General features: G+C 61.1%; 2 protein-coding genes across 5 annotated transcripts; both read right to left on the bottom strand.

Annotated features, from left to right (window-relative positions):
* Positions 1–423: 423 nt before the first annotated feature.
* TTYH2 (tweety family member 2) lies at positions 424–9,246 on the bottom strand. Of its 4 annotated transcripts, none has more exons than XM_064466851.1 (14): positions 9,019–9,243; positions 8,262–8,434; positions 6,898–7,009; positions 6,244–6,464; positions 6,057–6,152; positions 5,894–5,966; positions 5,710–5,779; positions 5,493–5,548; positions 5,308–5,400; positions 5,129–5,221; positions 4,895–5,037; positions 4,567–4,752; positions 4,351–4,429; positions 424–2,418 (listed from the first exon to the last, which is right to left on the bottom strand). In XM_064466851.1, the coding sequence occupies exons 1-14, from the start codon at positions 9,145–9,147 to the stop codon at positions 2,338–2,340; spliced, it is 1,605 nt and encodes a 534-aa protein (XP_064322921.1). In that variant the 5' UTR covers positions 9,148–9,243; the 3' UTR covers positions 424–2,337. The 4 variants fall into 4 exon arrangements, with proteins under 4 accessions (XP_064322921.1, XP_064322920.1, XP_064322919.1 ...); XM_064466849.1 differs by lacking the exon at positions 424–2,418 and adding an exon at positions 2,446–3,410 and having other exon boundaries at positions 9,019–9,246; XM_064466852.1 differs by lacking the exon at positions 424–2,418 and adding an exon at positions 3,428–3,562 and having other exon boundaries at positions 9,019–9,245.
* A 900-nt stretch (positions 9,247–10,146) lies between these two features.
* On the bottom strand, positions 10,147–13,333 carry RPL38 (ribosomal protein L38). The gene is made up of 5 exons (XM_064467018.1): positions 13,223–13,333; positions 12,979–13,012; positions 12,017–12,077; positions 10,646–10,768; positions 10,147–10,225 (listed from the first exon to the last, which is right to left on the bottom strand). Exons 2-5 carry the CDS (start codon positions 12,979–12,981, stop codon positions 10,200–10,202), a joined length of 213 nt encoding a protein of 70 aa, XP_064323088.1. The 5' UTR covers positions 12,982–13,012; positions 13,223–13,333; the 3' UTR covers positions 10,147–10,199.
* Positions 13,334–17,655: the final 4,322 nt, after the last annotated feature.

Here is a 17,655-nt window from a genome sequence, read left to right as displayed (position 1 = left end):
AGGAGATGCAGCTCTCGATACCCTTCCCAGGGCTCAGTGCATCCAGGGACCCTGTGGTCACCTGCCAGCCCCAGCAGCAACCACCCCTCCCGTTGCACCAAGGACATGGACGCTGCACCCCCAGAGCCTGTGACCCCCCCACTCCCCAGCACTGACGCTCCTGAAACCACTCCAGGCATGACACCCCCCACCCCAACCCCCCAGCCAAAACCACTCCAAATTGCAGCCATGGGATTTAAGCCCTATGAAAAACCGCTTTGACTGCATGAAGTGCTGGGACAGCGCTTGCAGCCATGCCTTTGCACTGGCCATGAAGAGTCCCGGCCCGGCAGAGCCGGCACACCAGGACGGTGTGCAACTCGAGCAGGGCAAGCGAAGTAGCGGCAGATGCAGGGCAGCCTGGTGAAACCCACAAGGAGGAGATAAGTTTAGTACAAGTGTTTATTGTCGTTTCCCCAAAGGGCACATACAAATCAGGCCGGACTCCAGCTCCTGGAGTCCTAATGAGGTTAGTTCACATGCGTTTAAAAGTTTAAAAACAGCTCTTCTACCAGTACCGTTACGTTAAAACATTAAAAGCTGGGGGGGGGGAAGAAAAACAACAAAACAAAAACCCAAACCCAAACCAATCAAACCCCTGGAAGTTTCCAACAGCAAGTAATGCTAGTCACACTTAACACGGATAGACGACGTTAGGGGACCAAAGGGTATGTACAAGTTATCTTTAAAAGACACAGTGAGTCACTGCTATCAAGTAAGACCCCCCCGGCTCTCCCGAGGGTGACAGCCCCTGGCCACCCCGGGGTCTGCCCAGCTGCAGCACTGTTAGTCAAAGCAGGGAGGAAGGGATGGATTGCCACCACCAGCAACACAGGAGGCGGCTGCTAACTGCAATCAGAGGGAAAGCCTTTGCCCTCCCGCACCATGGGTACAGCCTTTGCAGTGGGGAAGAGCCCTGGAGCAGACCCAGACCCAGTGCAGAATGTGGTTATGAGAGCTGAACTCGCCCTGGGAGGGAGGAGAGGGCCCAGAGGGTGAGCGGGCAAGAAAACACCCATCAGCCTGTCTGCACCCTTTGGGCTGGGAGATCTGGCTCCATCCCCAGTTGGTGGGATGGAGCAGGAGGCTCTCCCTGCCCATGGTGGAGGGGTTGCTGTGGGGAAGGAGCCTTTGCTTGCATCCTCCCGAGGTTCCCAGGGCAGCCTGTGCTGAAATGGGCAGCCACAAAGGATCCGTTTTGGCCCACGCTGGTTCCCCCAGCTCCTTGGCTCCCAGAGCTGTACCCTGGCCTAGACTGAAGCCCTGGCTGCCAGGTAAGCCAGGCAGGGTGGCAGGAGTATGCCTTCCCTTCCCTGGGACTGCATCCTGCCCCAGAGACACCTGAGTAGTCCCTAACTGTTTCCCAGGGGATTCGTGCTTACCCCAGGGCTGTCCTGCAGAAGGAGGGGAGCCTGCCCCAGCCCACTCTGCCGGTCTGCCTGCCCCGGGGAGTCAAACCACCAAAAAGAGCCTACAAACCAGCCAAAAACCTGCTAACAACATGCACTGCGGTAAAACCATGCTGGGACAGAGGCAGTGAGTCAAACTGTACCTCTGCCCTGCAGAGAACTCATAAAACCCAGAAGCAAAGCAAAGGAAAACCAGCAAGGCCAAAACATCCCTAATTCTACAGTCTCCGAACCCAGGGTGGCTCTAGCTGGGGCAGGGGGCAGCGAGAGGGGAACAGGGAGCCAGCTCTGCCTGTGCAGAGCAGGAGCGTGGCAGAGGGGAGCAGCTGGTGTCACCATTGGGGGGTGGCAAGGCCGCCGTGGGTGCCGGGAAGGGGCTGGGATCACTAGTGGTTGGTACTGCATTGCTACGGGAGTGAAGGAGCTGCTGCCCCGGACCCCTCCCCAAGGGGCTGGTGCTGGGGGCAGCCTGTGGTCCCAGGCTTTGCACTTCAGGCAGAGGGAACTGGAGAAGGGTTCCCTCCGTGGCATAAAACATCCCCGAGCTGCTGTGGACGGGAAGGGAAAGGAGAAGCCAACGCAGGGCTGTGAAGCATCTCCGGTCTTCCCGGCGCACCAGGAGCCCGGCCGTGGCACTGCCCCGCTGCTGGCTGGCCTTCGGCCCCGGAGTTGCTGTCAGCCCTAAGGCAGGAAGACTTGAGACTGAGCGGAAGCTGCCGAGGGGGAGAGAAGGGTGCACAGAGCACATGGTGGGCACAGGGCTCCCCACTGCCGGGGCTCGTCCTCCGGCTGTGGGCTTCCCACCGTGTCTTTTCGAGGTGTCTTTGGTTTCCGTTACAGAAACGCCGGTGGCATTTTCTCCTCCCATGAGCTGCTCGGGGCGAGTGTGTTAGGCTGGGAACTCAGTGTTGTGGTGCCTGATGTGCTCATCGGTGACGGACAGGTAGGTGGCTCGCATGCTCGGGGAGTACTGCAAGGAGAGGACATGGGTGTCAGCGCACCCCCAACCCATGGCACACCCCGCGGAGCCCCCACCAGCCACATCCAGCGCAATCCTGTGCTGCCACATGCCGCTGAGCTGCCAGAGAAAGCCTGAGGATGGAGTGGGAAGATTGCTTCCTGTTTGTATTAATCCCCAATTAATCTGCCATGCTGCCATGGGTAAGGGGGGCAGACTATGGTCACTGCCTCTTCAAGGACTGGAAGGGAAAAGACCCACCAGCCAAGATGCCTCCTGTGCCTCAGATTCTGCTCTGATCCTTCCTGCACTGCCAGGACATTGCCCAGGTTTGTCCTCCACCTTCCCAACTCCAGCCTGGCAGCAAATTCAGCCCCATCACTGAGTCTGGATGCATCCAATCCAGACGAGCTCGCACCAGGATGCCAGCCACAGGCTTGAGCTGCCCTCCCTGCACTGCCACGGGGACAGTGGCACTGCAGGCACCGGCTTGGGCTGGCATGGTGGTGGAACAGGATGGGGTTCAGCCCTGACACACGGGAGCACCCAGGCTTGGTGCTGGGTCTCTGCGGCAGCTGAGCTGGGTTTTGCCCCTGATCTTCCCTGTCCCGGGGTGTGCCACGGCTCACCAGGTGCCTGTGCCAGCACCGCTGCAGGCTGAACCTCCCGGGGCTCACCAGGCAGGGCAAGGTCCCCCCGCCGCACTAGGAAGGGGGTAGCGGCAAGCCCAGGGCAGAGGCCAAAAACTCCAGCACCCCACACCCCACCGACATTTTGCAGGAAGGAGGGACACCCCAGCCAGGCATTAAGGAAGATTATTCTGAGTTTGTTATTTTGGACCGTGAAAGTCCTTCCTCAGGGATCTGAATCCTGGTTAAATTAGACCATTCAGGGCGGGGAGAAGTGCTCAAATTAATCCCCCCCTCAGGGAAGAAGCTCGCCAGCTGCCAGGTCTGCACAATCGGATTACAGCCTCCCGCGCTGGCGCGGCTCCATGCTTTCACCTGATGGCAAAAATCTTCCCTGGAAGAGCCGAATGTGGTGTCCCCGCCACGGCAGCATGTCCAGCCCCACCGCGGTGTTACCACCGTGCCCGCAAGGGCTGAGCCGGCGGGGCATTACTGCTTCGGGTGGAGGCATCGAAGCAGATTAAATGCTGTCAGAAAGGGAAGGGAAAAAACTGCACGGAGAAGGGGATGAAGATGGGGATGGTTTCCATTCCCAACATACGGGAGCCGTACAGCCTCTTGTACCTGGGCCACAACGCGAACAAAATGTGGTCCTGTCCCTCCCGAGCCCCCTGCATTCTTCCCAAAAGCAAACCAGCCCCATGGGAAAGGGGATGGAGGGAGGCACTGAGGCGAGGCAGGAGGTGGGGAACCCAGCTGCTGCCCCAGGATCAGGAGGGAGAAGGAAGCGGATGAACTTACTCTTGATGGGCAACTTAGCTCCAAAATAATTGATGCAAAAAAAAAAAAGACAAGACAAGAAAAAAAAAAAAGCAGGCATTAACAGACAGGGTGGGTTTAAACATAACAGCGAGGAAATGTAAACGTGCACGGGTGACTGCGGAAAGCATCCTTTGAAAGTCAGGATAAATAAGAAATAAAGCAGAGAAGAGCAGCTGAAAGGAAGGCTATTTTGGTCTCCTCCAAGCATGTGGCTGGTGACCTCTCCCTGCAGCCTCCACGGGCCAGCTGGGAACTGGGTTAGCAAGACGGGCAGGAGGGATGCGCTCGCAGATGGGGCACGTCCTCTGCAAGGGCAGGAGGAGGGGGCTGAGCTCACCCACCCCCCCCCCGTCCCCACCCCAGCAGACCTCATCAGTGCCCTGGGCGAGTTGTTTTTTGAGGAGGCAGAGTGGGCTCCTTGCCACCCAGCTAACCACCCCCCTCAGCCCACTGGGCATCACAAGAAGGACTTGGCCTCAGCCGTCCACCGTACCGTGGGAGGAGGAGAGCCTCTGCCGATCAGGGGGACGTTCTCGTAGCGCGGGTTTCCACCGAAGAGCACAGCTTGGTTCCTGGCGGGGGAGAGCCTGTCAGAGTGGGGGGCATGGCAAGACCCCACCATTGTCCCATGCCCCTGACATGGAGTCAGGCTCCATCCCTGAGATGGGGGGGACCCAAGGGTCAGCACCTCCAAGGAAGGGGGTCTCACATGTACTCGGAGACAGGGGCGTTGGAGATGGTCTGCGCCGGGGGGTGCAGGCTGCTCTGGCTGCCCAGGCTGCTGCTGTAGCTGCAGAAGCTGCGGAGCTGCCCCCGGGCTGGGTTGTGGGTAGCGATGCGACGAGCCTGTGGGTTGAAGGGGTCCTCCTCGTCCATGTCGTCATAGTCCCGGTCCCTGCAGCGAGGCAAGGCACCGGCACTCACCCCCCCGGCCCCAAAGGCAGTTCCCCCATGCCCGGCTTGTGCCACACACGCAGCCTCGCATCCCCCAGTGAAGGCAAGGTGGCTGCGTGGGCAGGGGCCATGGACAGACCCACCGGCCAGCAAAGTGCTTCCATGCGCGTGGCGTGGCACAAATGATGGTGGAGAAGGAGGCGGCCACCAGCAGGGAGAAGAGGACCAGATAGAGCAAACCCTCCACCCCGTCGTAGCAGATGCCGATAAGGGCGTCCAGGTAGTCCTGCAGTGGGAGACAGGACAGGGCAGGGCTGGTGGCAGCAGAAGGGGTGACCCTGGGAGCTGTGACACCCCTGTCTCAGGCTCCCCCTTACCTTGTGTAGCCCCCGGCAGTCCAGCATGGCTGTGAGCTGGTGCAGGCTGGTCTCTGAGGAGTTGAGGAGCTGCTGGACCCCTAGCAGGTCTTTCTGCAGGAGAGAGGGGGGTCAGGGCAGTGCTGGGCAGGATGGGGAGCGGAGGGGGGGCACGGGATCCGGCTTCCCCCACCCTGTACCTCGGCTGTGGGGAAGAGGGGCAGTGCAAACTGTATCAGGCCCTGGATCTGGATCTGCATGGTGGTGATTGAGCGCTGGAAGACGGTGAGAGCCTGGGAGGGCGAGTGTGGGGAGCAGTCACGGAGCTGCCCAGGGCCACCCTCTGCCCCAGGCAGCACAAAGCAGGGTGCCGGCTCCCCCATACCTGCTGGAAGGGGTTGCTCAGGCTTTGGTCACAGTACAGGTAATAGTGAACCACCTCTGCAAAGCAAACGGGAGACATCGGTGTGAGCACCCTGGGGGCAGAGCGCCGTGTGGTGGCGGGCAACACAGCAGCAGAGAGCGCTGGACCCCCAGGTAGGTTTTGGGAGAGCACGGGGGTCCTGCCCCGAGCACATCTCCACCCCGTGGCTGGCTCTCACCCGCGCTGATTTCGCTCTCCGTCTGGTTCATGATGAACTTGTCTGGGGCCACACAGAAGTCGCTGGTGCCCTGTAGGGATGAGAGGGACATCGTTGGGGATGGGAAGGGTGGGATGGGTGTCCGCAGCACTCGGCTCTGCCCCGGCACAGCCGGTACCATCCCTCCCCTCCCAGCCCCACTTACCACCGCTGCTGCCGTGTCTACGGCCATGGAGGCCCAGCTGAGGATGAGCGTCAGCAGCCCGCAGCACAGCATCCTGTGGGAAGAGGGATGAGCACACCATGGGGTCCAGCTCTGCCCTCACCGGTGGCTTCAGCACTGCCGAGCCCGCCCACAGGGTACTCACGTGGTGAGGAGGCAGCGGGAGCGCTTGGCCAGCCCCAGGCAGGCCAGGAGGCAGACGGTGAGGACGAGGATGAAGAAGAGGAGATAAGCCAACCACCTGGTTACAGAGGAAAGCTCCATCATACATGCCCACCTCCCCAGCCCTGCTGGGAGATGCTCTGGCAGCCCAGCACCGCAGCCCTGCTCACCGGTAATACTCAACGTAGGCAACGTGGCCAGCCAGCGTGGTGAGGTCGGCGCTGGTGCCCCGCCAGACGGGCAGCCCCGAGAGCTGCAGGACAATGCTGCCGGCCAACTGCTGCATGAACTTGAGGGTCTGCAGGTAGTCCCCCCGTTCAGCCAGGAGCTCCGTCAGCCGCACCAGGTGCTGCTCCAGGCCCACCTGCATCTGCAGCGTGGTGCCCGCCACCTGGGGATGGCCGGAGGGTCAGCCATGCCAGGACAATGCCAGGGGCTTCCCCACCGTCAGCCCCGCACCCGGTGGAGCTGTTTGACCAGTCTGCAGGATGCCGACCCTCCAGGAAAGCAGCCCCACGTTGACCCCCTGCGCTTCAGCCTGATCCATCCCCTGGGCCGGCCCCACCGCCGCCCCCCGGCCCTTCATGGCCACAAAGGCCCCATTCTGTGGGGTGACGTCACCCTCCCATGCTCAGCACGGCACGGCCGCCCCGGGGGCTTGGCCAGAGCAGGCAGGGCTCAGCCAGCAGCGCAGGACGCCTGGGTCCCTCCAGCTGGATGCCTCCCTCCCCAGTCCTCTAACCAAACCCAGGACGGAGGATTGTCGTGACCCTGGGGGACATGGAGGGACAGGTCGGATGGGGGACCCTGCCCCATGGCCCTACCAGCGAGTCGATGCCAGTCAGGGTGTGGTTGGCGTGGTCCACGGCGTAGAGCAGCTGGTACACCCCATCGTTGGTCTCGCTGTTCCCATAGAAGCCGATGCCGACGGCCGCACTGTGGGCAGAGAGGGGACCCCCGATTAGAGGGGAGGGAAATGCTCACCCCAACATGAGTGCCTTGCCTTGGGGCCAGGGAGGATGTGGGGACACCAGCTGGACAGGGGACACTCCCCAGAGCATCCTGGTTTTGGGGGACCTCCCCACCCCCAGCAGGGCAGAGCCAAAGCAGATGGGACAGGGACAGCACTGTGGTGGGGACCTGCTCCCTGCTGTGCCCACAGGGCCTGGGGACACCCGAGCCCAGAGCTGCTCCACAGGCTGGACGTGGTGGGTTTGAAGCTCCTCCAGCCAAACCCCGAGAGACTGAGGCCTTGAATTGTGACTGTGCTGGAGGTCGGAGCCGGCTCCAAGGAGGGATGTGCCCCTGCCCCGGCCAGGCACGTGCCCACACGCAGCCGATGCCTGTGGTGCTCCCTCCCTCCCCACAGCAGACACCGATAAAACTGACAGACATCAGCCCATTCACCACGATTAGGCCTTTAATGGCTGCAAACAGGCTCAGTGTGGTTGTCGGCAGTGGGGAGTGTGTGTGTGTGTGTGTTTCAAAGTCCCTGGGGAGCTGCAGAACCATCCCCTGCTGCCTGCCAGCAGGCGCCCCAAGGCTGGAGGCGCGGGAGGACCTGGGGGGAGCACGCCAAGCTCATTAGTGCCATTTCCCTGCTCTGTACAATGCTCGCAGGCAGCCATCTCGCTCCGCCCAGGCAAAACCAGCCCCTTTGTCTGGTGAGAGGGTTGTGGCTGGGCAGCAAAAGGGCCCCATGTCCCACCCCGTGTCCTCCCCCCCCAGGCCAGGCCTGCTGGGGGACACATGGGCTGGCTGGTGGGGGCCCTTCCAGCCACAGGCTGCCAAAAACCGAGATGGGCTTGGAAAGCCACCAGAGCACTGCCGGGTGAAGAAGCATCCCCTCGCCTAATTGCTCCAGTTGCAATTAAGGCCAGGAGTGCACGGGACCTGCCAGCTGGGTTATGCTGCTGCCCGCCATCTGCTCCAGGCTGGGATTAGCAACCCGGCCCTGCTCCCGCCCAGGATTAGCCGGGAAGGCGGCATGGCTGTAGCAGGGATGGGGACAGGGCTGGCCCGTGGCCGGTCCCCGCGGCTGTCCTGGCATCAGCAGCTGCGTGGAAGGAGGCTGGGATGGACCACGTTTAATTGCACAGATTTAATTAAGGCGGCTCATGGCTGGAGCATAGAGCCCCCTCGGTGATGGGGTGGGGGGACAGCATGGGGTCCCCTGCCCCATCCTCACCAGCAGATGAGCCCGGCGGTGACGGCCATCCAGGTGACACAGCAGGAGTGGGGCCGCTTGGTCTCCGGCTCCTGGTCCCTCTTGCAGCAGCACAGGCAAATCAGGTAGATGGTGAGGAAGAGGAGGTTGAGGCCAAGGCAGACGGCGGCCACTAAGCCCAGGAAAAGCAGGGACTGGGAAGGAGAGAGGGAAGAGTCAGAGGCCTGGCTGCCACGTGCCGCAGAGCGCCCGGTGGTGGGCAGGATGCGGCCACGTCCAGCGCCCCACGGGACGGTCACACGGGGTAAGAGGAAGCGTCCCCGTCCCCACGCAGGGCTGTCAAGCTGCGAGTCGGGGAGACCGGGGTGCGGCAGCCCCCTCGAGGGGTGGTGGGGTGCCGGTGCTCTGTCGCGTGTGTCCCCCCCCCAATTTAGGGATCACGGTGGTCTGTGCTGGGGGGCTACGGCGGGTGCCGGGAGCGGGGTGCATAGCACCACCAAAGCAAGGGGTGACACCCTCCCCGGGGGGGGGGGCGGTACTCTCGGGGGTGCTGGTGCCGGCTGGCCCGGCGGGGGGGCCCCGCGCACCCGCTGCCTGCCCGGGAAAGAAGGGGCGCTTTGTGCGGCCGCGAGATCAGAGCTGGCGCCGGGCGCCGCCGGATGAAAGGGGCCATTGCGGGATGTAGGGGGAGAGGACCCCGCCGGCAAGCGGGACCCCAGCCCGGGGAGGGCTCCGACCACCCCCGGGGGGCGCGGGGCAGGGGTCCCGGGATCGGTACCTGCTGGTAGTCGGGGTCCCGCGGTCGGAAGGCGGCGGGGACGGGCTGGAGGCGCAGGCCGCGGTGCGGCAGCCCGTGCAGCCAGGCGGCCCACCAGGGCGGCAGGTACTCGGGGCGGGCGGGCGGCATGGCGGGGCGGCGGCGCCGGGCCGCGCCGGGCTGGGGGCGCCGATGGCGGGGGGCGCCGCGCCGCCACGCCGCGGGGCTCCGCCCGCCCGGCCCCGCCCACGGCCCCGCCCGCAGCCCCGCCTCCGGGGTGCCCCGCACCCCATCACAGCTCAGCGCTCCCCCTATAGGGGCTCCGCTACCCCCTCCCCTCCCGGCTGCAGGGGCACAGGCTCCCCCACCCCCTCCCCACTATAGGGCCTCCGCTCCCGTGTCCCCTCCCATCCCAGCTACAAGGGCACCGCTCCCCCATCCTCACCCCACTATAGGGGCTCCACACCCCCTCCCCTCCCTGCTTATGGGTCTCTGCTCTCCTTTCCCCTCCCTGCTATAGGGGCTCTGAACCCCCATCCCCACCCCACTATAGGGGCTCCACACCCCTTCCCCTCCCTGCTTATGGGTCTCTGCTCTCCTTTCCCCTCCCTGCTATAGGGGCTCTGAACCCCCATCCCCACCCCACTATAGGGACTCCAAACCCACTTCATCCCCTGCTATAGGGGCTCTGCTCCCCCCTCCCCTCCCCACTATAGGGACTCCAAACCCACTTCATCCCCTGCTATAGGGGCTCTGCTCCCCCCTCCCCTCCCTACTATACGGGCATATGCTATAGGAAAGGAGGGAGACACGCTGGCGCTGCTGAGGACCTGGCGCAGAGGCCCCAGCTCCCAGTCAAGGCATGGGTGTCCCTGTCCCATCTCGTGCTTGTGGGTGCCCTGGTGGCACCCGCTGCAGGATGGGATGGCCACGATCTTCTTGGGTGCTGAGGAACATTGGGGCTTTGCTCCCGCCCCAGCGTCCCACCGCAGGCACGCCTTGCACCCCACCACCAGCCGGTGCTGCGGAAGCGGTGCCTGCCGGGCAGCGAGAGATCTGCCCGCTCGGCCCCTCCGCCGCCTTGGAGCAGTGAGAACACCCGCGGCTTCAGCCCAGTGCCCCTGGGCAAAGACAAACGGGACATGGGAGAGCGGTTCAGGTTTTTATTGTAACAAACATGGAGAAACCTACAGTTAAATGGCTCATTTCAGCTCCTTCACGGCCAAACCTGGGGAGGAAAAAGAGATGAGTTAATGGTTTAAAGGCATTAATGGTTAACGAAAGGCCCTGCTCGCTGCCCGGCCAGCCAGCCGGGGGAATGGTGTCTCCTCCAGGAGAGGTGGAGGCTCACCCAGCGCCTGTGAGGGGCTGGGGCTGCACCACCTGCCACCGGGGGCGGGTGGGTGGCATGGCCACAGACCAGGCACTCAGAGCCCTCCTGCTCCCCACCAGTGCTGACGCCAGGGAATCAAGAGGGGCAACAGCAGGGTTTACCCAGGCAAGGAACTGACCGTGGCATCAGTTCCAGGCACAGGGGACAGTGGAACCGAGCAGGGCCTAAACGTGTGGGTGACCCCGAATGGGGCCGGGGGACAGCAGGACTGGGAGAGCGGGAGGCCCACAGGGGCCCCTCAGACACAGGGGATACCTGGGGGCAGGGACTGCTTCAGCTTCTCTGCCTTCTCCTTGTCCGTGATGACCAGGGTGTACAGGTACCGGCTGCAGCGCACCTTGAACTTCACGTTGTCCTTGTTCTTCTTGATCTTGACCGCTGCAGGATTAAGGAAGCGGTCAGCAGGACAGCACTGACCGACCGCACCTCCTCCCTCTCACCCAAGCTGGGGGGAGGTGATTACAGCCCTGCGCGCCCCACCAGCACCACAGAAAACCCAAATGAAGGAGTTGTTTTTCTTTTTCTACAGGTGGCATCACTAACAGGAACAGCCCCAGTCCGAGGGCTCCACTTGCCGCCTCACAGAGGTTTCTCAAAGCCAACAGCTTTATTTCAGAGGCTGTTTTGCTTCCCTGCAGCATTTCACAAGCAACATGAAATATTTATTGCACTGCAAATTTTCAGCGGAGCGTGACAGTTCACGCCAGACTTGTTATTTACCCACGTCATCTCCTGCAGCTGAACAACCACGCCAGAGCTCGTAACGCGGCGTGTCTGAGCTCCGTAGCCAGGGCTTCTGACCTCCCCCACATCCCCCTAAAGCTGTTTTATCTAAGCAGCTTGCTCAGAGCCGTGGTCAGCTCCTCTCCTTCCCCGGCAGCAAAGCGCTAGGAGAGCTGCTGCAAAATCCAGAGCAAGTTGGAAGGCAGGGAAATGCTTTACAACTGTCATCAGCTACAACAGTGTTTTGGTGTTGAACCATCCTTTCTCGCCCACACCGGCGAGTTAACAAAACGCTTCCAGAGTAGAAGTGCCTCTCCCCATGACAGTTGGATCCAAATAAGCAAGAGAAGAGGCAAAACTCTTCACACGTCATTAAATACTGAGACAAGGCATTTCTAGTGTTTCAATTATAGTGGTCTTTGTATTTGCAACAAAAGAAAACTCAAGTTGCAGTATGATTCACTTGTCATTCTGATAGAACTCCTCAGCCTCTGACACCCCGTAGCTTTTCAAAGACTACAGCAAGTCAGAGGCAGGATGACATCTGCAAAGTTTCCAGCAAGCTGCAGCTGGGGCTCAGCCAGAGCACTGCAGGATAAGGAACAGCGGAAGATGGGAGCAGGTGTCAGAGCACCTGCCCCTGGGTAAGCCCGGTCCTGGACCCGAGCCCCTGCAGGGTCTGTCACAGCATCCCTCTGCCCAGAGTGGCTTTGCTCACCGACACCATGTCCAGACAAAGCCTCAGCACCATCTGTCCCTCAGCGCTTCCAAGCCAAGGAGCTCCTCAGCCTCCGTGGGGACGTATGGCCCCACAGCCCTGCTCCGGCAGGAAAGAACAGCTCCTATGCCAGAGCATCCCACCTCTCTCCTCCCCCAGAGATACACAGCAGCCTTGGCACTCACACTTTGCATCCTTCCTCCTAGCTGTCAGCAGAAAGTCTTTAATCTCCTCAATTTTGCGAGGCTGAAAAGTAAAACAAAGACTCAGTGTACAAAGAACGGCCGAAAGCTTGCTCCCCAGCTTCTGTGAACACCCTGGGATTGCTGTCAAGTCCCTACTCCTGCAGCCAAGACCACCCCCAGCAGCTGCCCCAGGGCACGGGGCATCTCTCCTAGAATCATAGAATCATTCAGGTTGGAAAAGACCTCTACGATCACCAAGTATAACCACCAACGCAACACCCCCAGGCCTCCTAAACCATCCCCTGAAGTGCCACATCTACATGTTTTTTGAACACCTCCAGGGATGTGACTCCACCACCTCTCTGGGCAGCCTGTGCCAGGGCCTGACCACTCTTGCAGAAAAGACACTTTTCCTAATGTCCAATCTAAACCTCCCCTCATGCAGCTTGAGGCCATTTCCTCTTTTCTCTTAAGTAACAAGTGACAGGATGAGACCAACCCCCCGCTCACTACAGCCTCCTTTGAAGCAGTTGCAGAGAGCAATAACGTCTCCCCTCAGCCTCCTCTTCTCCAGGCTAAACCCCCCCAGCTCCCTCAGCCGCCCCCCAGCACACCTGTGCCCCGGACCCTGCCCCAGCCCCGCTGCCCTTCTCTGGACACGCTCCAGCCCCTCAAGGTCCTTCTTGTCCCGAGGGGCCCAAACCTGAGCCCAGCATTCGAGGTGGGGCCTCCCCAGGGCCGAGCACAGGGGCCCCATCCCTGCCCGGCTCCTGCTGGCCACACCAGTGCTGATGCATGCCAAGATGCTATTGGCCTCCTTGGCCGCCTGGGCACACTGGTGGCTCACACTCAGCCGCAAGCTGAACATGAGCATGTTCTTCCTTGCATCCAGATAAGGGATAGCCTCTCTCCCAACAGCAGCAGCTGTGCCCTCCCCGGCCCCCCAAGCGCCCCCTCCTCACCATGGTTCCGGCCCGGGGCTCAAAGCGCTCCAACCTGCGGCAGAAACAACCCAAAATGGCGTCAGCGCAATCCCACCGCCCAGCATCGGCCTCCCCACGGCCGCCCAGCGCCCGCCGTCCGCCACCGAGCCGCCACGCGTCCCCCCTGATCCGCCGGCCCGCCCCGGATCCGCGCAGCCCCGCATGGCCGCGGATGGCGACGGATTCCGCCGAACCCCCTCCACCTCCACCATCCCCTACTCACAGCCACAAACTCTTCGCAGACACCGGAAGTGAGAGCGCACTTCCTCATCCGGGCCTTAACCCCGCCCCCGCAAGCGCCGCTACGGCTCGGGTGGAGGGACAGAAAGGGTGGGATCGCGATCGCGATGGAGGGTGCGGCTCCTGCGATGAGTTGGTGGGGTCTCAGCCTCTGCCCTGCGGGTAATGGAGAGTATGAAGCCAGCACCGGGCACTCCCGCCCTCCGTGCACCCGGCCCCTCCGTGCACCGCGGCGAGTGAGGAGGACGGGTGCCTGGGCGGGCTGTTTGCAGCCTCCCGAGCCCCAGCATCCCTCGGGAGGCCCTGGTGCAGAGCTGGAGCCAGGGATCCCCGGAGAGATGCTGGGGCTCGACGGCTTGGGTAGTGCTGTAATGGAGCAGCTTTGCCACAAGAGAGAGCTTCAGTCACGCTCAAAACCCTGAAACCACCCCAAACCCCTGCAAGAATCCTTGGGTGTGGGTGGCGGGAGTGAGGGACGCGGTCCTGTCCCTGTCCCTGCAATTTTTCGGTCCCTCTCGCCCTGTCCCCATTCTGCTGAGCCCCGCAGCGGGCAGGACCGGCATTTTGGGATGCTGGGGTGCTCAGCAGCGCTGGTGTGTGCATGCTCCAGTGCTTGGCTGGGGACAGAGGGGTCATCGAGTGCAATGGGGACGGTGGGGCAGGAGGCTACATGTCCCCACCATTGGCCACAGTTTCCAGATCTCATGCTGGAGGTGCTTTTGGGCGATCACCCAACCGGCGCTGGCTCTGGGGACGTGACCCCATGTGCCCTGTGATGGCTATGAGCACTGGAACCTGTCGGTCCATGCAGGGACCCCCCATCCATGCTGGGGTCCACCAGTTGGGCCATCACCCATAGGGGTTGGACCCCCTGGGCAAGGAGGGGCTTGGGGGCAGCCAGGCGGCTTGTCCGTGTCTGGCGTTTCTGGGGTGGAGAGAGGGAATTGAGGGAGCTGGTGGCTCCCATGTGGCTGGTGTGGCACCCTGACCTGGCATCCTGCTCCGACACCCTGCTCCGGCACGGGCACTGCCACTGCCTGATGGATGGTTCAAATTAAAAGGGAATAAACCATTGGGGAAGACAAATGCCCAACGTGGCTGCTGGGATGGAAGTGAGAACCGGGGGAAATTCAAGCCCATAAATCAATCACACATCCCTCTGCCCACAAGGAGGGTCCCTGCCTCAGCCGGGGCTGTCCTGAGGGGTCCCCAGCTACAGCATGGCCAAGGGCTCTGGCTCGTCCCCACTCCACGTTCCTGCCCAGCTGCCCGCGGGGTGCCAGGAGTGGCTTCTCAATCTCGCTCCCTGGGTCCATCCCTCCCACTGGGTGGGTGCAGAAGGACTTTTTCCACTGGGAGAGAGCTGGGGGGGAGTGGAGCAGCCCCTGCAAGCAGCCCTGTGGTGATAGGGACAGGGCTGGGAGGAAAGAGGGGTGGCCCAGCTGCCCTGCAGCAGGATGCGCTCTGATGGGGTCCCTGGTGTCCGTGCACATGTGGCCCCTTGATGAGCATGTGTGAGCTCACGTGAGTGTGGGGAGCATTGTGGCAGGGGGGGCTGCCGAAGCGGGGTAATCACCGCTACGTGCTGTAGGGAAACAGCTGTAACTCACTAAAAAGCAGAATTTTTGTTCCAGGCCTATTAAACAGCAATGTTTAACGGAGGGTGAGGAGTTACAGCCCCGCAGAGGCTCCTCCACTCCGCAGCTGGAGGACAAGCTCCTGCTCCACATCACCCATGGCCCCATCCATGGACATCCCCATCCATTGGACCAGGCTCACCCATGGCCATGGGGGCTGCCGTTTTGCAGGGGGCTGTGCCTGGGCATGTGCATCCCAGCTGCCTTACAAAGCAAATGCTGCCCCAGGACCGTGCCCTGATGCTGTGGGTCCCCCCTCCACAGCCCTGTGTGGGGTGAACCCCTGTGGACACCCATTCCAGTGTGGCCCGAGCTGGTGCTGGGTGCCAAAGTTGCCAAAGATTAGTTACCTACTGATTCCTGATCTTGCAGCCATGGTGGTTTTGGAGATGGGTAATTAATTACCTTCTGCTTTTAATTACTGCTGCTGGGGTGATGCTCTTGGCAGTGCTCGTGTGCCCACGAGGGGACCGGAGGGTCGTGGGGCTGTGTCTTGTGTTGGCAGTGTGGATACGTCCCAGCTTGTCCCAGAGACTCAAAACTGCCAGGACACAAGTCCATCGGCGCTAGGAGCTCCCTTGACTGATGAGATTAAGTTATGAGGAAGAAGAGGGAGGAGGAAGAAGGGCAGTGGTAGGTGACACTGGGGAAGGGGCAGCTCTGCCCAGGTCCTGCATCTGGGCTCGCCCCTCTCCAGCCCCGCCTCTCCTGGCCAAAGGGGCGCTTGGGGTGTCCCATGGAGTTGGGGGAGTGGATTTCACAGGGGTGCTGCGTGCGGGCTCTGGCAGGGTCCCCACCACGGCTCCTACGTGCCCACCCTGTGCCCATTGCCCCATGCCCGCCGCCCCACCCCATCGCCCCGTCCTCATCACCCTGCGCCCCTCACCCTGCATCCCACAGCACTCCCACCTGCTGGCAGTCCCAGTTGCTCCCAGTATCACACCAAGACATGTTACTGGGACAAAGCCTGCAGCTGGGGAGGGAGCTGTGGGGCTCCCACCAAGGGGGGGCTTGCTGGGTGGGATGATCCCCCACCCTCCACCAAACGAGTTTTTTAATTGTTTGATTTACTTATCTCATCTCTGATCGGCTGATCTACTCTGCTGCCTTTTAATTGCTTCAAAAGTTGAGCAGTTTTTCATGTTTTAAGGAGTGCTGAATTGTATAATTAAAACACTAACAGTGTAAATCAACAGTGCAGAAGAAAGACAGCAGAGAATTAAGCAAGCTTCTTGGCATAATAATAAAACGAAACCAGCATGAAAAGTGCCCATTATGGCACTGATGCTGAATACTAATGCTCGGCCGAGGGGAGCGAGGCACCGTCCGGCCCCGGCGAGGGACTGTGAATGCCGGCATGCCACAGCGGCCTCCAAAATCACATTGTTTTGGCCCAAAGCGCAGGGTGGCTTCACCGCCAAAGCCTGAGTCAGGGGACACGTAGGTCAGGCGGTGGCTGCCCCTCTGTCCCACCGCCCCTGCGCCCCCTGAGCAGCATCGCTCCCGCTCCTGCCTGGGAACGGATTCACTTTTACTTTATTAACATTATTTAAAAGCCGAGTGGGTGTATAAATCAACAAAAATAATTCATGAGAGTCATTAGCTCCTCAAAGACGGGATCTTTACGACCAGCTTTAAATTAAAAAAAGAAAAAAAAAACCCCACCACATTCTGAAACTGCAGCTTTTAAAACACATCAAATACATTTCCTCCTTGCCTCCCACCGGCCCGGCTCCTCTGCCTAATGAAATTCAATTAGCATCCTTAATTCACCCGCTGGCTACCAGTTTTATATTAAAAAATCTTTCTGGTTCTGCTTGGGAAGCGCCGTGCCAGGATCACAGTTGTGTTTAACCCTGCGGCTCGGGGGCACAGCGCGCCCCCCCAGCGTGGGGTTTGGTGAACAGCTCGATGAGGAGCCTTCCTCCTCCTCCTCCTCCTTTTTTCCTCCTCCTTCTCCTCCGCCAGCAGCTCCGGGAGGCTTCGGCGAGGTGGATGTCGATGGAGGCACACCCAGGATGCTAGCTCTGGCCCCCGGCCCCTTGCAGAGATCCAACACACCCCATGTCCCCCTCCCCAAACGCACCCCTCGCTGGGACCCACAGGTGCTGCCTGCGGGACGATGCCCCCACTGCCCTTGGGAACAGCGGGGACCCAGCCAGTGCGGGTGGCAACCCCCCAGCAGCTCACGTGGGAGTTTATTTGCAGCAGTGGGTTTAAGCGGCGCGCTGGCAGCCGGCGAGATGCGTGTGTCACCGGGTGATTAGATGGTATCGCCTTATCAGCGGCAGCAGCACCGGGGGCTGCGGGGAGCGGGGTAACAACAAGAAATTTAAAAAAAAAAAGGAAGTAAAAGCGAATGTGATTTTTTGCTCTCTCCCTCTCAAAGGTCTGATTCAAAGTTAAAACAGCCGCCAAAGATAATCTGCTGCGGGCTCCATCCCTCAGCACCGCTCGCCTTGACCTCGGGTCTTCGGCTGGCAGAGGCAGCCCGAGTCCTGCTTGCTTTGCGTGCTCACCTGAGAGCCGAGTGAGCCAGGAGGGCTGGGTGCGGAAGGGTACTCTGTCAAAGCTGTGTTTACACACACAAGGGCAGCTGTATTTTTATTATGCATAATTACACTGTCCTTAATGGAGTTGCAAACCATTTTTTCCTGGCGCAGGGAGGGAGCGGCTACACAGGAAGGAAAACTGCAGCTGGTCTGAGCATCAGGGTGAATGGTGCTACCGGACTGGTCCTGACCGCACTGGTGCTTGCTGCAGCCCCAGGAGAGTGAGC

This window comes from Phalacrocorax carbo, chromosome 16 (assembly GCF_963921805.1).
Source record: "Phalacrocorax carbo chromosome 16, bPhaCar2.1, whole genome shotgun sequence".
Classification (NCBI taxonomy): domain Eukaryota; kingdom Metazoa; phylum Chordata; class Aves; order Suliformes; family Phalacrocoracidae; genus Phalacrocorax; species Phalacrocorax carbo.
This window is presented reverse-complemented; position numbering and strand designations above follow the sequence as displayed.

What these genes read in the sequence shown, in the direction of transcription:
- RPL38 (XM_064467018.1), bottom strand. An exon ending in TAGGAGGAAGGATGCAAAGT is followed by an intron (nt 10,769 to 12,016) that starts GTGAGTGCCAAG and finishes TTAATCCTGCAG; the next exon opens with CGGTCAAGATCAAGAAGAAC. An exon ending in GAAGCAGTCCCTGCCCCCAG is followed by an intron (nt 10,226 to 10,645) that starts GTATCCCCTGTG and finishes TTTCCTCCCCAG; the next exon opens with GTTTGGCCGTGAAGGAGCTG.
- TTYH2 (XM_064466849.1), bottom strand. Translation starts at nt 9,147, where the DNA reads ATGCCGCCCGCCCGCCCCGAGTACCTGCCGCCCTGGTGGGCCGCCTGG. An exon ending in TCCCGCTGCCTCCTCACCAC is followed by an intron (nt 5,967 to 6,056) that starts GTGAGTACCCTG and finishes CTCTTCCCACAG; the next exon opens with GATGCTGTGCTGCGGGCTGC. An exon ending in TGAGCAACCCCTTCCAGCAG is followed by an intron (nt 5,401 to 5,492) that starts GTATGGGGGAGC and finishes TCGCCCTCCCAG; the next exon opens with GCTCTCACCGTCTTCCAGCG.